The 18,521-nt window shown below is 46.8% G+C and overlaps 4 protein-coding genes across 15 annotated transcripts in view; 2 read left to right on the forward strand and 2 right to left on the reverse strand.

Annotated features, from left to right (window-relative positions):
• Positions 1 to 14,121, reverse strand: part of LOC118513047 (formin-binding protein 1-like) — a 57,339-nt gene extending 43,218 nt beyond the window's left edge. For all 10 annotated transcript variants that reach the window (XM_036058350.1, XM_036058345.1, XM_036058349.1 and 7 more), the window contains exons 1-2: positions 13,965 to 14,121; positions 11,984 to 12,710 (exon numbers count right to left, since the gene is read on the reverse strand). In XM_036058350.1, coding sequence (XP_035914243.1) covers positions 11,984 to 12,034 — 51 coding nt within the window. In that variant the 5' untranslated portion in view covers positions 12,035 to 12,710; positions 13,965 to 14,121. The remainder of the gene's footprint in view (positions 1 to 11,983; positions 12,711 to 13,964) is intronic.
• Positions 7,090 to 8,832, forward strand: LOC118513049 (WAS/WASL-interacting protein family member 3-like). Its single transcript, XM_036058352.1, has one exon. The coding sequence runs from the start codon at positions 7,173 to 7,175 to the stop codon at positions 8,616 to 8,618; it is 1,446 nt and encodes a 481-aa protein (XP_035914245.1). The 5' UTR covers positions 7,090 to 7,172; the 3' UTR covers positions 8,619 to 8,832.
• A 490-nt stretch (positions 14,122 to 14,611) lies between the features above and the next one.
• LOC118513052 (methyltransferase-like protein) lies at positions 14,612 to 16,508 on the forward strand. Its single transcript, XM_036058359.1, has 3 exons — positions 14,612 to 14,839; positions 15,079 to 15,645; positions 15,714 to 16,508. The coding sequence occupies exons 1-3, from the start codon at positions 14,721 to 14,723 to the stop codon at positions 16,033 to 16,035; spliced, it is 1,008 nt and encodes a 335-aa protein (XP_035914252.1). The 5' UTR covers positions 14,612 to 14,720; the 3' UTR covers positions 16,036 to 16,508.
• LOC118513053 (phosphoglycolate phosphatase 2-like) lies at positions 16,051 to 18,421 on the reverse strand. 3 transcript variants are annotated; one of them, XM_036058360.1, is made up of 4 exons: positions 17,536 to 17,790; positions 16,997 to 17,430; positions 16,555 to 16,931; positions 16,051 to 16,352 (listed from the first exon to the last, which is right to left on the reverse strand). In XM_036058360.1, exons 2-4 carry the CDS (start codon positions 17,396 to 17,398, stop codon positions 16,169 to 16,171), a joined length of 963 nt encoding a protein of 320 aa, XP_035914253.1. In that variant the 5' UTR covers positions 17,399 to 17,430; positions 17,536 to 17,790; the 3' UTR covers positions 16,051 to 16,168. The 3 variants fall into 3 exon arrangements, with proteins under 3 accessions (XP_035914253.1, XP_035914254.1, XP_035914255.1); XM_036058361.1 differs by lacking the exon at positions 17,536 to 17,790 and adding an exon at positions 18,178 to 18,421 and having other exon boundaries at positions 16,055 to 16,352; XM_036058362.1 differs by lacking the exon at positions 17,536 to 17,790 and adding an exon at positions 18,178 to 18,285 and having other exon boundaries at positions 16,085 to 16,352; positions 16,997 to 17,501.
• Between the last annotated feature and the right edge of the window lie 100 nt (positions 18,422 to 18,521).

Raw genomic sequence — 18,521 nt, forward strand, 5'->3', positions numbered from 1 at the left:
ATCAATTCCACTCCCAGAGCACGTGCCGTTTCTTAGGCGCAACTTGACCTCTTTTTCTACCACGTTCCAAATAATCTTAACTCCCTCTAACTAGTCCCAAACGCCAAGCCGGGGCATTAAATAGTGTTCAAAAAATGCACCAACAAAACCCCAAAGTCGCGCGCGAAAGCCGGCTCCAAACCGGCCACAAATCAACTGACCAATTTACCTTTCGTGTGACAAAAGGGTGTAAGCGTGCCCGTGCTTGATGCGCTTTCACTCGTAACGGTGGTGACGAAAAGATGGAAAAATAATATTACAAAGCACAAGAAACACACTTCCCTCCATCCGAAAAAAAAAACATTTTTATGTCCGAACACCGAAAAACAAACGCTCACAATTTCTCACGTAAAATGAAAAGACACATAAATATAAAACATCATTATCGTGTGGCCCCCGTGCTGGTGGAATTGTAATGAAAATAGACAGTCCTGATAAGGAGGGTGTTAAGGAAGCGGCGGGCGGGAGAAGGGAAGGAGAGTGAGGCGTCTTAAGCGAATTAATGAAAGTTACCGGTCGCATATCGGGTCACCATCGGGCGACGGAAAAACGTGTTAAAAATAGTTTATCACATTAAGGGAGCACACTCAAGAAGGCAGTGCTAGGTACACTGGGCCGGTCGGTGTGAAAATCGGTCTTCAATTAATCCGTATTCCATCCACAGCAAATTGGAAACCGTTTCGCCGGATTATGGCCGAAATTGAATGAAATCTAAGCGCCAAACGGTTGGGCGATTCGTGATAATATTTCAAACACTGTTTCTCCTCAACCAAAACGTCTCATAAACGTGGCGCAGACAGTCCGATGGGTCCGAGAGCTACAAAATAGGCTATAAATCAAACCAGACTTTGACAGAAGAGCGAACCCGCAGGCGATCTTAAACGCTGGACATTGGAAAATTGCAAATCAATAGCCGCAGGAACGCTTGGAAGGGATAATCCATCAACTGTCAACGGCAACATTGTTTGGTCGGTGGCGGTTGACAGTCAACACACACCAACAGTCTGCAAATTTGTATTTCATACTTTCCATGGAAGTCGAACAATCATAAGTTCTTCAATTTAAAAGGACTTAAAAGTGAACCATACAGAAGCATTGCTAATACATCTGATTCAAATTTAAGCGTCCCTAAAAAACGATAAGACCCCGCCAACACCAAACAGACACGATTTAATGTTTCATTGTGAAGTTCCTTTGGAAATCTGTTACACGCGACCCAACGCCCGCCGCGCCATGTGCATAAAATCGGCTGCAAATTGATGGCAACACTAATTTGATCCATGAAAATCACGTTCACTGCGTCTACTTTCGCCCACCGCGGTCCAAAACGACGTGATGGAACACCGACGACGACGACGACGACGACTACGAAATCGGATTATGTTGGCGGCATATTAAATGCCTATAATGCACGTTATCCATTTCCTCTTTTCCTGCTCTCCTCGCCTTGATGTTTATTTCATCGTCATCGTCGCCACCGCCATCATCATCATTTGCTAGTGCACACAACAGCGCAGCATATCATAAATCGATAAGGGTTGATGCATCATGAAGAACCATCCATAAAGTTCCAATACATTTTGATCAACCCCGTAGTTCAAACAGAACGGGGGGGCAGTTTTTAAACTGATGGCTGGGAGATGATCAATATTTCGCTACCGATGAGTCTAATCCCGCTGAAGTAGATATATATCGTTTATACGTTTATGTCAACCATTAATCTTTATAAACGGAGCTAAGAGTTCTCTAAATTAGGTTGCGTTATTGATTTGAGTAATGTTTCTCCGTGTCTTCAGTGCAACAGTAACGGGGACGCAACTTCAACGCTACAAAATGCCAACTCACAGGGCTCTACACCCCTACACAAGCCCTAGGGCTATTATACAACCAGACAGACAACCTCTGCGCCTATGTACCTTTGCCAAGTCCTACATAACTGTGATTGTGGGAGGCAAAACCTGTGTAGAAGAAAGCCAAAAGAAGCACCAAATGTACTAACAACTAGGCCTAAGGATTGCTACTTACTACACAGACACACGTCGTGCAAATGTTAGGGACGATGACTACATAGAGCCCAAGGAGGATGGTTCACAATCGTCGCAAACAAAAAAAACTGATGCAGCACGTGAGACCGTAATGCCGGTAGTAGTAGGTGGGCTGCTTTCCCTCTCTACCGTAATTCCGCAAAAGCAACTGCTGTCTTCGCTGTCATCGTCGTGAGGCATGCAGTCAACACACCGGGTTATTACTGAACGGCGGAGGTGAGATGGCGTAACAATCGAATAGCTCACACAAAACGTGCAGTTGATCTAGCGATCAGGTTTGGGAAGAAAACTTCCATCTCTCGGTAATAGTTTGATGTTACGAGATTTAGCGTCCCGGTTTTTTCATCTCCTATTCTACGCTCCAGACCATCCGCGAGGAGGTGTGTTTAGGTTTGGGAAGTTTCCGATAATGTAAACACAAACGATTTTATTATGTTTAGCTCGCCAGCTCGCATCATCCCGCGCTATGCTTTTCATGAATGCATCCTTGGCCTTTTAAACCTGATCAATCGATGATGCTTGTGAGACCTTCTCCTCCAACCGAGGTCAATGGCCAGAGTCGGTTAGAAAGCGAAGAAGAGCTATTAATACACCCAAATTCGATCGTGCACGTGATTGCTTAAGGTTTCGATGTGCTTTCGTACGAGCAATTCTCCACCGGTGTTGTGAATTGAATTCCTTTACCCCGTACAGAGATCTCGAAGGAAATGTAGGAACAAACAAATCGAACGATTCATCATGGCAGCAGTTTGTTGTTACGACAACAATCGTGTTGGACGCACGGAACAAAGATGAACCGCACACAGCAACAGAAGAACTGTTACACACTGCCTTGTTGCCTTGCATCCGTTTCCCGACATTGGAATTGGTGCATAAACCGTTCACGACGGGGGCGGCTTCGATGTATGTTGCATTGGCCACTAAATTTCCTTCCCAATTGCGCCAGCATTTGATCGCAGTATAGCGACCCGGGACGAAAAGGTTTGCATAAACCGCTTACAAGCGCATACAGCGTCGTTTGTAAAACGCGGCGAAGAGGGCACATAACGAGGGCGTGCGCGGCGGCAGGAAACATCAACAACATCGCATAAGCAAACACACATGGTAGCCCTACCGAATGGAACCGGCCAGACCAGCCAGCCAGCCCAGCAGAAGTGCTCGGCCAATAGGTAACTAAACCTGCCCAACACAGCTTCTGCTTCGGGATGCGTAAGTAGCAAACAGAATAATACTCCTTTTGCCCAAAACAACAACACAAAACCTACATCACACATCCAAAGTAGCCGATAGGAATGGAGTAAACCCGAAGTACCCGAAGGCATCGGACTCTAAATCTAAATGCGAAGAAAACGTTTAAATAAACCGACAAACGCTCATCTCGGTCGGTGGTGTACGCGTAATCCGATCTATTTCATGCTTGCTTACGGGCAGCCAGGTCTTTTGGGTTAATTTCCTGGGTTCCTCGTCGCGGCCGTTTGTAACTCTTGCCGAGGGGTCTTGGTAATGGTAGGTGTATGGTAAAGGGGTTTGACTTTCGGCCTCTGACCTAAGAACTTCCGTTAGGAATTCATCAAACGCTTCAAAAACATCTAAATGGTGAAACTAACCAGCTCAACACGAGACAATAAAATTCCAGACCAACGAAAAATGTCTCGGGTTACAAGCTGCCAAAAAAATGAAAGAAAAACCGTCTAGCAAAACGTGAGGATCAGGATCAACTCTAAACTTGAGTGGTGGTTTTTCTTGTAGCTGTCTTCCGAAATATGTTATTTGTGTATTTTTTTACCAACCGCATCAAACGTTTGATAAGCTTTTTTTCTGTCATGAAGTGTTGTTTTATGTTTCTTGCTGCTTTTCAAACTTTTACCATTAAGTAATGTCGGTTGACAAGCGCAAACATTCAAATACATGCGTCGGATTTATACCTTTTAATTCGAATAGCGGTCCTGGGCGGGATTCGATATCAACTCCTGTCGTATGAAAGATCGGAGCTACTACCACTCGGCCATCGGACCACTCGCGGCGAAGAGGCACAAAAACGTCCATATAAGGTTGCGGAACGAGCTTTACAGTGATAATTCTATTCAAAAATCTTTTTCTCACACAAATTATCACTACTGAACCTATCTTACTCACTACTTGTTTATGAAAAAACCGAACTCATTTTTATCACTCTTCCGGTCCCAAACACATTTCACCATTCGGTCACGGAGTGGACACGTGAATTGGCGAAGAAAGTTAAAAAAAAATCAAAACATCATCCTAAATAGCAAACTCTCCAAAGATCACGTGCAGCCTGCCACCGTAACCAAATAACTCTTCACATTACACACCGCTTCTATCTATCACGAAATGGTGCAAATGAAAAATGCACGAACGGTGTGCATAGGAGTTGTGGGGCCGGTGTGCCGTCCGCGAAAGCCGAACAACTTTCGAACCACATTTCGCACAGAACATTAAGCAGGGCGGAGACTCTGGTTGGGGGCCCACAACAAATGGAAACCTGGTCGGAGAAAAAGGTCCATTTTGGAAGGACTACGACCATGCCAGCTAGCCATCGGCCGGATTGGTGAACTACAACCAAAGCCGGCCCCGAATTGGCGAGAGATAGTTGGATTAGGGGTGGAATTTAAGAAATTGGCAAAAAAAAACTCTCTCACGAAATCTTTACGTCAGTGCATCGCCGTTGCTGAAAAGCCCGTTGGAGCCGTTGGATGAGGGCACACTCTTTTTGAGAAGTGTCAATGGGGCCAACGAGATTGCGAATTGAAACAGTAAATGGAAAGATGACAGACTTTCGATCCACTTGTAGAAAAAGGGAGAGCCGCGCGCCGGTTTGTAAGCTCAGCGAAACGGAACACTGCCTTCGGGAAATTGAAACACACCGGACAGCTCCGGAGCGGGGTGTATGCCGGACACGGTGACTTCATCGCCCGGATGTTGCGCGGGTGTTTGTGTATAGTTAGAGCACGGTGAATGATATACGGCCAGTAGCAGTTGGGGGTTTACGTTTGTTGGATGTGCATCAAGAATATAGTTCTAGCTTAATTTCCTTAAGTCGTTCATTTTTTGGACTTGTGCTCTGACAACAGCTTTTACTTTAGTTCCGATTGGTCTGTGCGACTAATTGTATCTCTCCTATCGCCTTATATTCTAGGCCACTCGATTGAGATGGGTGGTCCCCATAAAAGAATACAACAAAATGGCCCACCATCTACGGATAGCCAATGCCAGATACGATACTACACCAGCGCGCCACTGACCAGCACCACCGAAACGAGCGTGAGGGCTCGAGCTTGGGCTGGTGGACTTGTGAGAGTCTCGCATTGTTTTAGCTCAGCCTGCATGCATGATTTATCATACGCCTCACACCCACCCAGGCACCGGCATGAGAAAATGGCAAAGGGAAATGCCGACAGTACGTACTCCAAGCGAAAAAGGCTTGCCACACGAAAAGTCTTCCACCAAGACTAGCTGGGGGTTGTTGGTTTCGTTTCTGTCGATGTCTTCTGCATTGTCGATTCGTCCTCCTATTTCTCTTTCTCGTACCGGACATTTCGCACCCATACGGCTGGAACGGTTGAATGATTTTCTACACATTGGACCAGCGCGCCTTTGCCGGTCGACCGAAGCATCACTGACCGAGGCTGGTTAGCTGGCTTCATGCCATGTTTGCTCATGATCACTTGCGCTTTATGCGTCGCTGTTGTTTGTCTTTTGCCTTCAATTCCATTCCACACACCCACCACCATCCGCCACAGCCATGGGGACAATTATTTACTGCAGGAAAAAAAAAACGTGGCAAAGACCAAAGCCTTGAGGCATGTAATGCATCTGACACTGCAGGGTAGAGTAAACTCTTCTCCAACATGTTCTTACAGATGAATATTCTATGGAGTTCCTTAGCTTTGTTTTGCCGGCACAAAATTTGGTGCACATCGGTAGCATTATCGACCATTCCGGTTCAGGCTTTCCCGAAAATGTAGAGTAATAGGCCATGGCATAATGGAAAGAAAGCAAACGACAAACTGTCAGCACGTTTCTTTCGTAAAGCTTTGCAACGTTTAATGCCTGACAACGCCATTCTCAATTATTTACGCTACTGGCTTTATGCACTCTAAGTCGGAACAGAATCGGAGGGCAAAATTTAGGGCAAGAACATCGGTGTCTTACATGCAAATATTCTGAAGGATGGCCTAGTTATTACTTGTTGGAGGGTGGCTTAAGTAGAGTTGTTAGTTTTTCCGAGACATTCCATACTTCCAGACCTCGATAGAACTCGCGCAGATCTATGCAAAACCAACGCGAACTCACTTTGGAACTTGTCAATTTGCTGTCTACTAAAAAGCCTCCATCCAGAATTTGATCCTACACCTGTGATAAGATGCTAGAAAGTAATCAATTTGCTACCAACCAACATGTCACTGTAGCAGCGGAGGAATTCCAGGCAATTCGTTTATCAATTTTCACTGGAACTGCCGCCGGGGGGTAACGCTCACCACACAACTGACGTTTGTTGAGAAGGTCAGCGTACCGGGAAGGGTTCGCCGTACCTGTGCAAAGAGGTTGGCCACCTTCTTTTTGGCAATTGCTGATTGGGAGAAAAACCTTGGCAATCGATTCAACTTCCACACGCACGCACAGTTCCGGTTAGATTGGCCGGAGGTCCCTTCCCTTCTGCCATTCCCATGGTGTGATACATTCTACGTGATAATAGCCTGCGCTATCTGTTCCGTAACTTGGAAGTTCCTTGTTCTTCCAGCGCTCCACACGTGCTGTGTATCTCTGGAGGTGCGAGATACGGATCTTTCGAGCGATCGGTCTCGCACGCACACACACACACACACACACACACATCCGAATGTCACAATTTCGCGAAAATCAAGCATCTTATCAGGGCCAGTTGTACGATGTCCAAAATGTCTCCCCTTGCAATACCTTCGCCTTGAACGACCGCAACACGGAGAAAATGCTTTGTATAAAAGACCTTACCAGACCGACGGTAAGGTAAGTTTTCGTCGGCAAGTGAACGACGATCTAGCAGGCATCTACTTCCAAGCGTGCAAACGACTATCCAGTGTTCGCCCAATGAGAAGTTTACTCGTCTTGGCTGTCCTCGTGACGGCCTCTCAGGCTTTCTCGGTGTTCCAGAACCCACCATGCTCGGGAACTACGCCCTGCCTGATTAACTGTGTGGTGGACTCTCGCTGCCCGATCTTCAACCCATCGAAGCCGATTCTGCTCGCCGGTCCGACCTGCGATCGTTTCTACAAGTGCGAAAGTGGCCGCGCCTGCGAGACCCTGTGCCCGGGTGGTACTCACTTCAGCATTCGCGAGCAGGTCTGCGACTGGCCGCACCGTGCCTGTTGCGACCCATCCATCGAATGTCGTCCGGACCCGTGCGGACCCAGCGGTGACTGTACCGTTCCGTCGCCACCGGTTATGCCACCTCCGCCGCCGCCACCACCACCACCACCGCCACCAGCACCAGGTGCTCCCCCGTGCAGCGGAGGAACTGTCTGTGCCAGCAGCTGCCCAGTAGACTACCGTTGCCCGATGTTCGACGGTTCGAAACCGACCCTGCTGCCTGGACCGAACTGTGGCGTGTATGCCAAGTGTATTGCTGGCCGTGCCTGCCCAATGAACTGCCCCGCTGGACTTCACTTCAACTCTGCCAAGCAGATCTGCGACTGGCCGTTCCAGGCTTGCTGTGATCCCAGTGTCGAATGCCGCCCCGACCCATGCGGACCGAGTGGAGATTGCGGAGGTGGTGTCTACCCACCGCCGCCGCCGCCGCCGCCGCCGCCGCCGCCGCCACCGCCACCACCACCACCGCCACCAGCACCAGGTGCTCCCCCATGCAGCGGAGGAACTGTCTGTGCCAGCAGCTGCCCAGTAGACTACCGTTGCCCGATGTTCGACGGTTCGAAACCGACCCTGCTGCCTGGACCGAACTGTGGCGTGTATGCCAAGTGTATTGCTGGCCGTGCCTGCCCAATGAACTGCCCCGCTGGACTTCACTTCAACTCTGCCAAGCAGATCTGCGACTGGCCGTTCCAGGCTTGCTGTGATCCCAGTGTCGAATGCCGCCCCGACCCATGCGGACCGAGTGGAGATTGCGGAGGTGGTGTCTACCCACCGCCGCCGCCGCCGCCGCCGCCACCGCCACCACCACCACCGCCACCAGCACCAGGTGCTCCCCCGTGCAGCGGAGGAACTGTCTGTGCCAACAACTGCCCAGTAGACAACCGTTGCCCGATGTTCGATGGTTCGAAACCGACCCTGCTGCCTGGACCGAACTGTGGCGTATATGCCAAGTGTATTGCTGGCCGTGCCTGCCCAATGAACTGTCCTGCTGGACTTCACTTCAACTATGCCAAGCAGATTTGCGACTGGCCGTTCCAGGCTTGCTGCGATCCCAGCGTCGAATGCCGCCCCGACCCATGCCCACCGGGCGCGTTCGGCTGTGGCCAGAACAACAACTACAACAACAACAACTACAACAACAACAACAACAACTGGATGTGGGGTTAAACGCGCAGTACAACTAGGACGAGCTCAGGGAACCGAAAGTCGCAACAACAACAACACTGCACTATCGCTCCTGTTAGACCATTCCACTAGCTGATGGGAAAGTTTGCACTATAGCCTTGTCACATGATGGCATTATCCGAACGAAGGTGGTTAATCATAACACAAAGAACACGAGCCCCGAGAATATACGAGCACATCTAACAATTACAGCAGACTGTTCTCTGTACAAGCGTTTTTTGATAGGATCAAACCGAGAAATTGGTCCAAAAATTACATAATTTCTAGGGAGAAAAAAGTATTTAGCCGACACCAACTCAAGATAGGAAAGAAATTGATGATTTTGATGTCGATATGCGTTGACACCATTCTCGTTTTCCGATATTGACACCTCATATCACAGAGCGAAAAATAAATGCTATCAATAGCTGAGTACAGAAATAAAAGACAAGATAGCTACTTGATGTCTTCTGGGAGATATCGTATCATTATCTTATTTACTTGTTAGTACAAGCAGACATAAAAGACACTCTTTCGAGGGATTCGAGAAATGAAGTTACTTTCTTTCACGAACCAAAAAAGCTGGTTCATTGAAATTAGCTTGGACCATCTCCAAAAGTAGCCGGCAACATACCACCAACAAATACACGGTGACCTCAATCGTTAAAAATATCCTACCACAGCTATTGTTGGTGCGGCGAAATACAAGGGAGAGTTGCACCACCAAACCCTCCGACTATCGCGACTTCTTATCGCAGAGCGAAGGCTTTATCTCTTCCCTTATGCATCTGATTTCGATTTGTCTAGACCTGTAGCCTGTGGTGAAGTCCCACTTTTGGTGATTACGAACGAGCAAACTGCAGCAACTCATTCGAAATGTCTTCTTCCGTTCGATACCTTTGTAAACAGGGCGAGGAGAAAGATAAGATTTCTTTTCCGGCTTAGTTTTGCCAAGATAAAGATGGCGGTTGTGCAAATATTTCCACGAGCTCCAAGAAGAGTGTGATAAGGGAAGTAGAAGGGAAAAACAAATAAAAACTAAGTAAAATTAGGAATTCTTACTTGCAGAGAGCCTCAAACCTTCAAATGTTAAAAACTTATATGATTTCATTCGTCAAGGATTTTTCTTGAAGACATAGTTTTGAAGCAACCCCCAACAAACTCTTAAGCGGAAATTAAACAATTACCGAAAAACTATAAATAATTGCAATATCTCACGCTACAGGCACGCGTCCGTCCGCTTACGCTAATAAGCACTCGGCACTACCACAGTTTTGTCATCGTGGAGAAATGAGGGTTGCCCTAATGATGACGTCTATTGGGGGTTTTGTATAATATGTTTACACCCTCCCCCGGGAAGCCACTCCAGTTCCGTCACCATGTGAAGCCGGAATCAATGCATTACCGTTTTCCCGTGTCGCCAACGGAACCAACCCCCGAACCAGTGACTGACTGACTGATGGGGGAAATGTCAAACAGCGAAAACAAGGGACCCTAGAATTGGAGACAAGAAGTTCCAGGTCGCGTAACTTCCGGTCAGACAATGTGGATGTGTGAGACCAAGAGGGAGTGGACGAATGCTGTTGGTTTCGATTTCATATTATCGCGAAGGGAGACAAAACATAACACACACAAAAAAAACTGGTGAATGACCTACAGCCCTTTTTTCGAAGGGGATTGGGCATTGGAGTTCACTCGCCCCCCTTTCCGCATTACAACTCCCAGACGCCTACCCGAAATGTGTTTCCACTTCATGACTCTTCTGTGATGGGGAAAAATGTTGTCGCACAGCATAAACACACAAACACAACATGGAAGTTTTCCGTCCGGAACTGTGCATGGAAAGGTTTCGTTATTCTTTGTTTACGATCGACCGCGGCGCATTCTACCATCTTTCTTTTACCTGGTGCCCGCGCCAACATAAATTTCAAGCAGGGGCAGCCACGAAAAAAAAACTGCCTTTGTAGCATTACTTTTGCAATTGAAAAACTTTAAAATATTCAGCATCATTTGAAGAGACATTTACGCTGAGTTCTCGGCTGCTACTGACGGGTGGCTGGAATCGGCACGCCACCAGCATTGGACACGTTGGCAGTAGAGGCGATTATTAAACAAGTTCTTCTCCACCACCACCAACACATTAGTGGCTTTCCCTCGCCTTCCCTTTCACTGCCCCCTCCTGCTGCTGGTGAGTTCGAGAAGTTGCGATTTTATGGCGGCACACCTTGCCCTCGTTTATGGCGCCGCACCGTAGCAGAGTGTAGGCTCTGAGGTATGTGTTTAGACGGATTGTGATGCTGCCGACCAAGCAACCAACCGACCGAACCGTTGCTATAGTAGTGGTAGTGATGTTGTCAACGATCTCACAGATGTAGGCAGATGCATGTGTGTGTGTGTGTGCGTGTAGCACACACCAGAGCAACGCGAACAGCATAACTACCACGCTGCAAAGCTCGCGGGACGCCTTGGCGGTGTGTAACGGACAAAAGCCGCAGCTTTTTTTTTGGCCGCAAGTACCTGTGCTGCATATCCCCATGTACCTCACTCCGGTCCTACATCCGAATCAGGTTATTACAGGTGAATTTTGCCAGGCGGTAGGTCTGTATTTGCATTCCATCCCTTCCGTTCTGCTTTTGTCGTGGATGCTGATGCATATTGCGAGACAGAGAGAGAGAGATGCATAATGACAGCGAAAACAAAAGAGAGACAGAAGACGAATTTGAACGCACAGCGTGTGAAGGTAGATATGTTGAGCCCAAGGGACAAAAATACTCAGCCACAAAAACAAACTAATTTGTTGATAAAATATGTAAATGCACCTCAGTGGTTCACAATCTCCCTGAAATGTGGAGCATTTTGGGACCACAGAAAGCGAGACAAACGAAGTTGCTCCCTATGAAGGAGCTTGATGCACCACGTGAATGACGTTGCATATTGCGTCGCCAACTGAGAATTACTCATATGCCGATGCACACACTCGATTCGAATATCCGATAGCATAGAGTAAACAGTGATTTATTCCAATTTTCACGCAGTTTGCAGTACACAACTTATTGCGGAAGAGTCTATTAATACATCATTTACTGGAATGTTTACCCTGTTGACGTAGATGCATGGTTTTAGAAAGACGCACCTCGAACGTCAAGGTCACACGATGCAATTTTTGTTCAAGCGTGTCTGGAGACATTTTGCGCATCTGCGACTGGTATTTTCTGGCAAGATAACATTCTTCTTCTTCGACCCTACAACCTCAACAAATTTTGGTCAGAAATTTCTGACGTCTTTGGCTACATTTATCCATTTTTCTGGAGAATGCAGTCCAGAACACGGATCTGACTTCATATTAAGTAAAAAGAAATGCTACTCACCCATAACTCTTTGCCCCATGTCGTGCCGTTTTCGATCTCCTGAGCCGCCATGGTTGCTGTGACTGCCGGCCTTTTCCTCTTGATTGTTCGCAATAATCACCGCGCGCTTAGATTGGCTGGAACTTCAAGAATTTATGTATCCGGTGACTACACCGTTCACGGCCGTGCGGTGTTGGAAAATTATCTCTTTCTCTCTTCAATCGGGACACGTTGAGCGTTTTCGTACCAAACGTTAGCCACGTCGAAAAATTATTCGGATCAATTTCTTCAGGACACAAGCACCAACCTCATACTTCCGGATACATTAACCAAACAAAAAAATGCAAACTTTGCACTTGTTGGAAGTAAATTTCTTTTGCACTTTTCACTTTAGGGATACAAAACAGGCTCTATGCACCACCACTACCCCCAGACACTTCGGTACGCGCCCAGGAAGCACGGCTTCCTATCCTAGCAACCCACACCACTTGCTCTATGCGGCGTGGCCCAGTTGGATCTGGATAATTGGGGAGCCTTTTTTATCTTTACTTCCAACTTTCTTATCGTATGCACTTACTATTCACATAAGGGACTCCACAAAACACATACACCGCACTACATAAATACAACCACCGCACAAACACACACACACCGGTCCACACACACCGAGGTGGCTCGGGAAACCGGAAAGAAGGGAGCAAAGTACTCCGTGTGATAAGGTTTGCCTAATTGCTGCTGTTGAGGAGCTCTACGAAGGAAACAAAATTTAAATGTTAAATATGAGTAAATTGAGTATATGAGTAAAATATGCCAAAAAAAAAAAGGCAACCTATTTTGGAAGTTAGCACAGTCAGTGTGTATTACACCGTTGCCATGGTAACGCTTATGACGAACAAACTGTCATTTCCGATATTAATATTCGTTTGTTTGTGTAGTAATTGTATGGTTAACCTTCGCAAGTTCTTTAAAGCTGAATTGAAAAGGTCTGTCAACAAATACGAAGCTTTTGTATCATTTAAGGTCACGACAAGCGTGCACATACACAAACACGCACGCACACAAGCACAGCCGATCCGCGTTGCCACACAGGTATGCAGCTTTTCGAGGACACTTATTGATGACGTTTTTATGTGCTTGTCTGCTGTGTTTCTTCACTACACTTTCGATGGAATTTTCCACCAACCGGAAGTGCGCTTTTGCCCATATTTCTCTATGCCGAGTAGCTTTAGTTTCACTGTCTCGTTCTTTACTAACTTAAATATACACACCCACAAACGGAAATGGAACTGGGGACGATGTTGGCCAGGGTAAAATTTTACATGCACTAAATGCTTCCGCCTCGATTGATTCCTATTCATTCATGATATTCGCAGGAAAAAAAATGCTTTCTTCGGTTGATTCACACACTGCAGCAATTCCTGTCTCATGATTCATCTGCCTGCTACGATAACTCATGGGAAGCGAGCAAGTGAGCAAGTGTTTACACTCCATTGATAATACCACCAACCAGAGGAAGATTGCAATCGTGACAAAGGTAAAAACATTGAGAAACGCGTTGATAACGAGCCCTTTAGCAGGCCCCGGGGCCGACCCTTCGCCACTGCTATACTAGACCATTACGCACACACCGACACCCGCGGACACACCCGTAGAAAACACGACTCGATTCGACTTGTTGATAAAGATGACTATTAATAAGATTAACTGTAACTAAAAGTGAGCTTTGGATCACTGCTGGGGGTGAAAAATGTGTTCCGCGAGCCACATTAAATAATGAGAAATCGTGTATCGAATATGAAACAAGAATGCACACACGCCCGAGCACACAGCCGCCACCAAGCAGCCAACGAGCAGAACGGCAAACAAACGCCCGCAACCTAACAACAGCTACGGGAGTTTAACTTTCACAACCGTTTTCTTCACAAATTAACCATTTAGAGAGCACAGCAGCTTAACCAAAATCACGATCAATCACCCAAGAGTAGATTTGAATGCTATTTACCACTTTTTTAGAAGAGAATGCTTGATTTTCGCTTAAAAATTCACGGAGCGCAGACGACGCACATCCACACAGTTTAAGGTTCGCGAAGTTTTTGAAAAGTGTGTGTGTGTAACTTTTTTTCCTTCCATCGGCTTCGGCTTCTTATTCATTCGCCTGTCCGCATCATCCCTGCTTTACCGCAAATACCCATGTAAACCGCTTTCAATCCGAGAGAGAGAGATGCAGCACGTTCGCCACTATGGTTGTCTCGCTTTTGCTCGTGTGTTTTCTCTGTTTCTCCTGCGCGGAAAGAAGCATCCAGAAAGAGAAACAGTGATGTGTGTAGGTGTGTGTGTGCGTGAACGCGGTAGCCGAAGCTGTTCGAAATGCGAATGTTTTCGAAGATCCGACTTTGTTCGAAGATGCGGTTCGAAATACATAATTCGAAATAAAGTGCGCATTCCAGGGGATGATTGAATATTTTTCTTTTTGGCCCGAAAACACTTGATTGTCGTGACATTCTTATTTCTTTTATGAAAAACTGCATAAATCATGCTAATTTGAGAAGTAAATCGTTTTTATTTTATTTAACTCATTTCGAATGTGAGATTTGAACATGCCTATGTAAACGTGGTCTTGACAGAAGGTGAATTCAAAACAAAACAGAAGCACAATAAAATATGTGAATTGGTACAAAATAGCTGCACCGGCGAAATGTGTTGTACGGAAAGTTGCAACATCCTGTAACATAAGCAGAAATCCCGACTTTTACTTCTAATGTCCGAAACAGCTGACCAATCTGCTGCCCTCGAGCAATCGGAGCAGCCAAGCACCCGTCCACAGTTTGGCAATCGGTTCCTTTCGGCCGACGATGATGTTTTCCAGCACAATGCTTGGTAGGATATTGGTTACCGCATTTACAAATTCAAGACCGGCACCTATTGCCCTGCGCCACGCTTTAGTTCGTCACAAGTTCGACTACGAACATACGCGATACCGCAAAAAACCAGCCGGCGGAGGATCACGTTTCCTGCGCGATCCTTCACAGGTGTTCAGTTTCAATTCGTGGTTCGTGCAGTCAAACCAAACTCTGATCAACATTATGTTTTCTTATCGCTTTTTTCCATCCCCACAGGGACAACGTGGAATGGGACGAGGAGCAGGAGCATGCCGCCCTGGAGGGTGTGAAGAAAAACTCATCCATAAAGATGCCGGAGGAGGATGTAGCGCGTTTGGAGGAGGAAGCTGACCAAAATTGGGATCGATTCTACGGTGTGCATCAGAATCGGTTCTTCAAAGATAGACACTGGCTGTTTACGGAGTTTCCTGAGCTGGCACCCTTCAAACCTTCCGCCAATGTTCCCGAGCGTGTGCTGCCGGATGGGGAAACTGTTAGCAGGACGGAAGCGTCGGCCCCAGCAGCGGATCAGCAACGGAGAACGATATTTGAGATCGGATGCGGTGTGGGAAATACGGTGTTTCCGATTCTGAAGTACAGTGATGAGGAGAACCTGATGGTTTATGCGAGCGATTTCTCCCGCCAAGCGATCGATATCATGTGTCAAAGCCCGGAGTACGATACGAAGCGGTGTAAAGCGTTTGTACTGGATGCGACAGCCGACCGGTGGGATGTTCCGTTCGAAGAGAATAGTATCGATATAGTGGTACTGATATTCGTCCTATCGGCAATCGATCCGGAACGGTAAGTGGTTCGAACTACGCAAATATGATACAATTGAATTGAATTTAAAACAAAATCGTTCCTTTCAGCATGCAACACGTGGTAAATCAAATCGCTCGCTACCTCAAACCCGGCGGATTGGTGATGTTACGCGATTACGGCCGATACGATCTTGCCCAGCTAAGATTCAAACCAGGCAAATGCCTTAAGGATAACTTTTACGTACGTGGGGATGGTACGCTCGTCTACTTCTTTACCCAAGAAGACCTGAGAACACTTTTCACGAAAGCGGGCTTAATCGAGGAACAAAACATAGTCGATCGACGGCTGCAGGTAAATCGTGGCAAGTTGATAAAGATGTACCGCGTCTGGGTACAGGTCAAATTCCGCAAACCTAACAATCCTCAGTAGAACCTCAGGCGGATGTTGCTTTTGATACGTCAACATTTGTTTATTGGTGGGTTTTAAAGAGCTAAATACAATTAACGATTACACAGTTTGAGACGATAAAACAATTGCTTTTGCGTGCGGTTCGCTACTCTTCCTATTCCTCGATATGCATGTTTTCATTGTAAAGCTCGATGAAGTCGGCAAAACTGTCTGCGTAATAGTTCGGCAGCTGGTCGGGATCGTTCTGTGCCAGTAGAACATCTTTCGGAGTGCCACCGCTCAGCATCAGCAACTTCTGGAACCCACAGCGTGTACCGAATCCCATGTCTTGTGGCATCCTGAAGCGAAAAGACAAACCACCATTAGGCTCACATCTTTTGGCTTATCATTTGCTCATGCTGACACGAGACACGCGCCCGGAAATTAAATTAAGTGCCGCGTTATCAGCTATCAGCGATGATTGATTAAAGCGCTAAACAATCGTTCTTATCAAACGTCACCGGGCCACGGTTTAAAATAATGAGAGAGAAGCATACTTACATATCACCCACAAACAGAACTCGCTTCGGATCGGTAATTTGGAACTGCTTCAGAACCACCTGTGCCAATGCTTTGCCCGGTTTGCCAAGAATGAGTGGCTTTCGTCCGGTCGATCGTTCCAGTATGTCGATAAAGTATCCCGGCCCTATCACATCCATGCTCGAATCGAGCGGTATAATGTAATCGGTCGCCCCGGCAATGAACACACAGTTCGGATCGCGCTCCAGATAACACTTTGCCTTCATGAGATTTTGCAGCGAAAGATTCACATCGATATCGATCACGACGGCACCGACTTTAGGGCCGTGCTGTTCAAAGTAATCGGTGTACACGCGCACCTGGTTCGCTTCGCGGCTATCCGGGAACCGTTCCTTGGGCTGGATCGAAAAAAATCGATGGGTTAGTCTTTTTTGCTTCGCAGTTCGATTATCCTTTATCTTACCCCATCGAGCACTTTAAAGCCAGCCTTCCGGAGATAGTCCTTAAACACCTCCGTCCCGATACAGTACACCGCATCCCGCATCTGGATCGACTTCAGATAGTGCACCGTCGTCAGGGCGGGATGTACTATTTCCTCCTCCTGCGCGTCGATCCCGAGCGCATGGAACTTTTTCTGATACTCCTCCATCGTGCGCATACCGTTGTTGGAGATGAAGGCCAGCTTCTTACCGTCGGCACGCAACAGCTGCAGCGCCTTGTCCACGCCCGGGATCGGACCGGTAAAGTTCCACAGCACACCGTCACAGTCGGACATGAGGGTGTCGAACGAGTTGAGAAAGATGCGACGCGCTTCCTTCGTCAGCTGCAGTATGTGTTTCATGTCTTTCTTTGCCTGTTCTGCCATTTTGTCAGCCGTTGGATTTAGCTCTTATAGCGCTGGAGAGATAAAGCAGAGGACGGTCGAGTTAGAGTAGATCCTAGTATCCTTTGCATTCGAAAGCCTAGAGCTGTTGCTTGGAAACGAACGTTAGATCGGCGTACCTTGTTCTTTTAATAAATAGTTTTCAGTGTAATAAATAGTCAACTAGTGAAAATACCAGCACAAATTTATCACAGAAAAATGATTACAGCCGCTTAAAACAATAAAACAGTACAAAATGGCTTCCAGCAGGTGAATCCTTGCTAATCTTCGCTACACGATCAGATTTACTTCAGGTAGTGTGTTTGTGTGTTTGTGGTAGTAGGCTCAAGGTGATCTAGATCTAGAGGAGATAAATTTCGTTAAATTTTGAATTTTCAAATTCACCATTTCTCTCGAAATCGAGAAAGCAAACATTTCCACTGCCATTTAATCGATAGTAAACAGTTAACCTTTTTGCCCTTTATCCTAGTTCCTAGTGCGGACGCTGCGTGCTTATGTAATGATGCAACAATATGATGCAAACAAAAATCGTGCATGAATGGAAATAAACCCATATTAAAGGCGCGTAACATCCAGAGAAAAAAACGGATTTTAAAGGATAATACTTCTAGTCTACTTCACAGCTAAATTTCCTACAATCGATATTTCACAGCACTAAGTTAAGATGGGTATATCACTTATCACTGCACTCGATACACTCAGAGTGCATCTCCACCATTACGCAGCAAATAACGCTATATCCCCCTTCCCATAAATCTCACCTGCGTTTGATAAGAAGTCACACGGAATTGGTAGTGCGAGCGCGGCCCGACACCAGATATCACGGACAAACTAACCGACCGCCTCGGAACGTTCGCAGACAGCATCTGAGACATCGTCTGCCGGCTGGAAGGAGGTTGACCTGATGCTCGGCATTTGTTTGGGTGATTAGTGGTACTTGGACGGGTGCGGTGACCAGGAAACCGGCCGGCAGAAGATCGGCTGACTGAGCGACGAGACGACGTGGTTGTGACCTTCGGTTCACGTGGAAAGTCGTACTGTTGCTGCGCATGTCCTGCAAGCGTGTGCCGGCAGAGAGAGAGAGAGAGAGAGAGAGAGAGAGAGA

Source organism: Anopheles stephensi, chromosome 3 (genome assembly GCF_013141755.1).
Source record: "Anopheles stephensi strain Indian chromosome 3, UCI_ANSTEP_V1.0, whole genome shotgun sequence".
Taxonomy (NCBI): domain Eukaryota; kingdom Metazoa; phylum Arthropoda; class Insecta; order Diptera; family Culicidae; genus Anopheles; species Anopheles stephensi.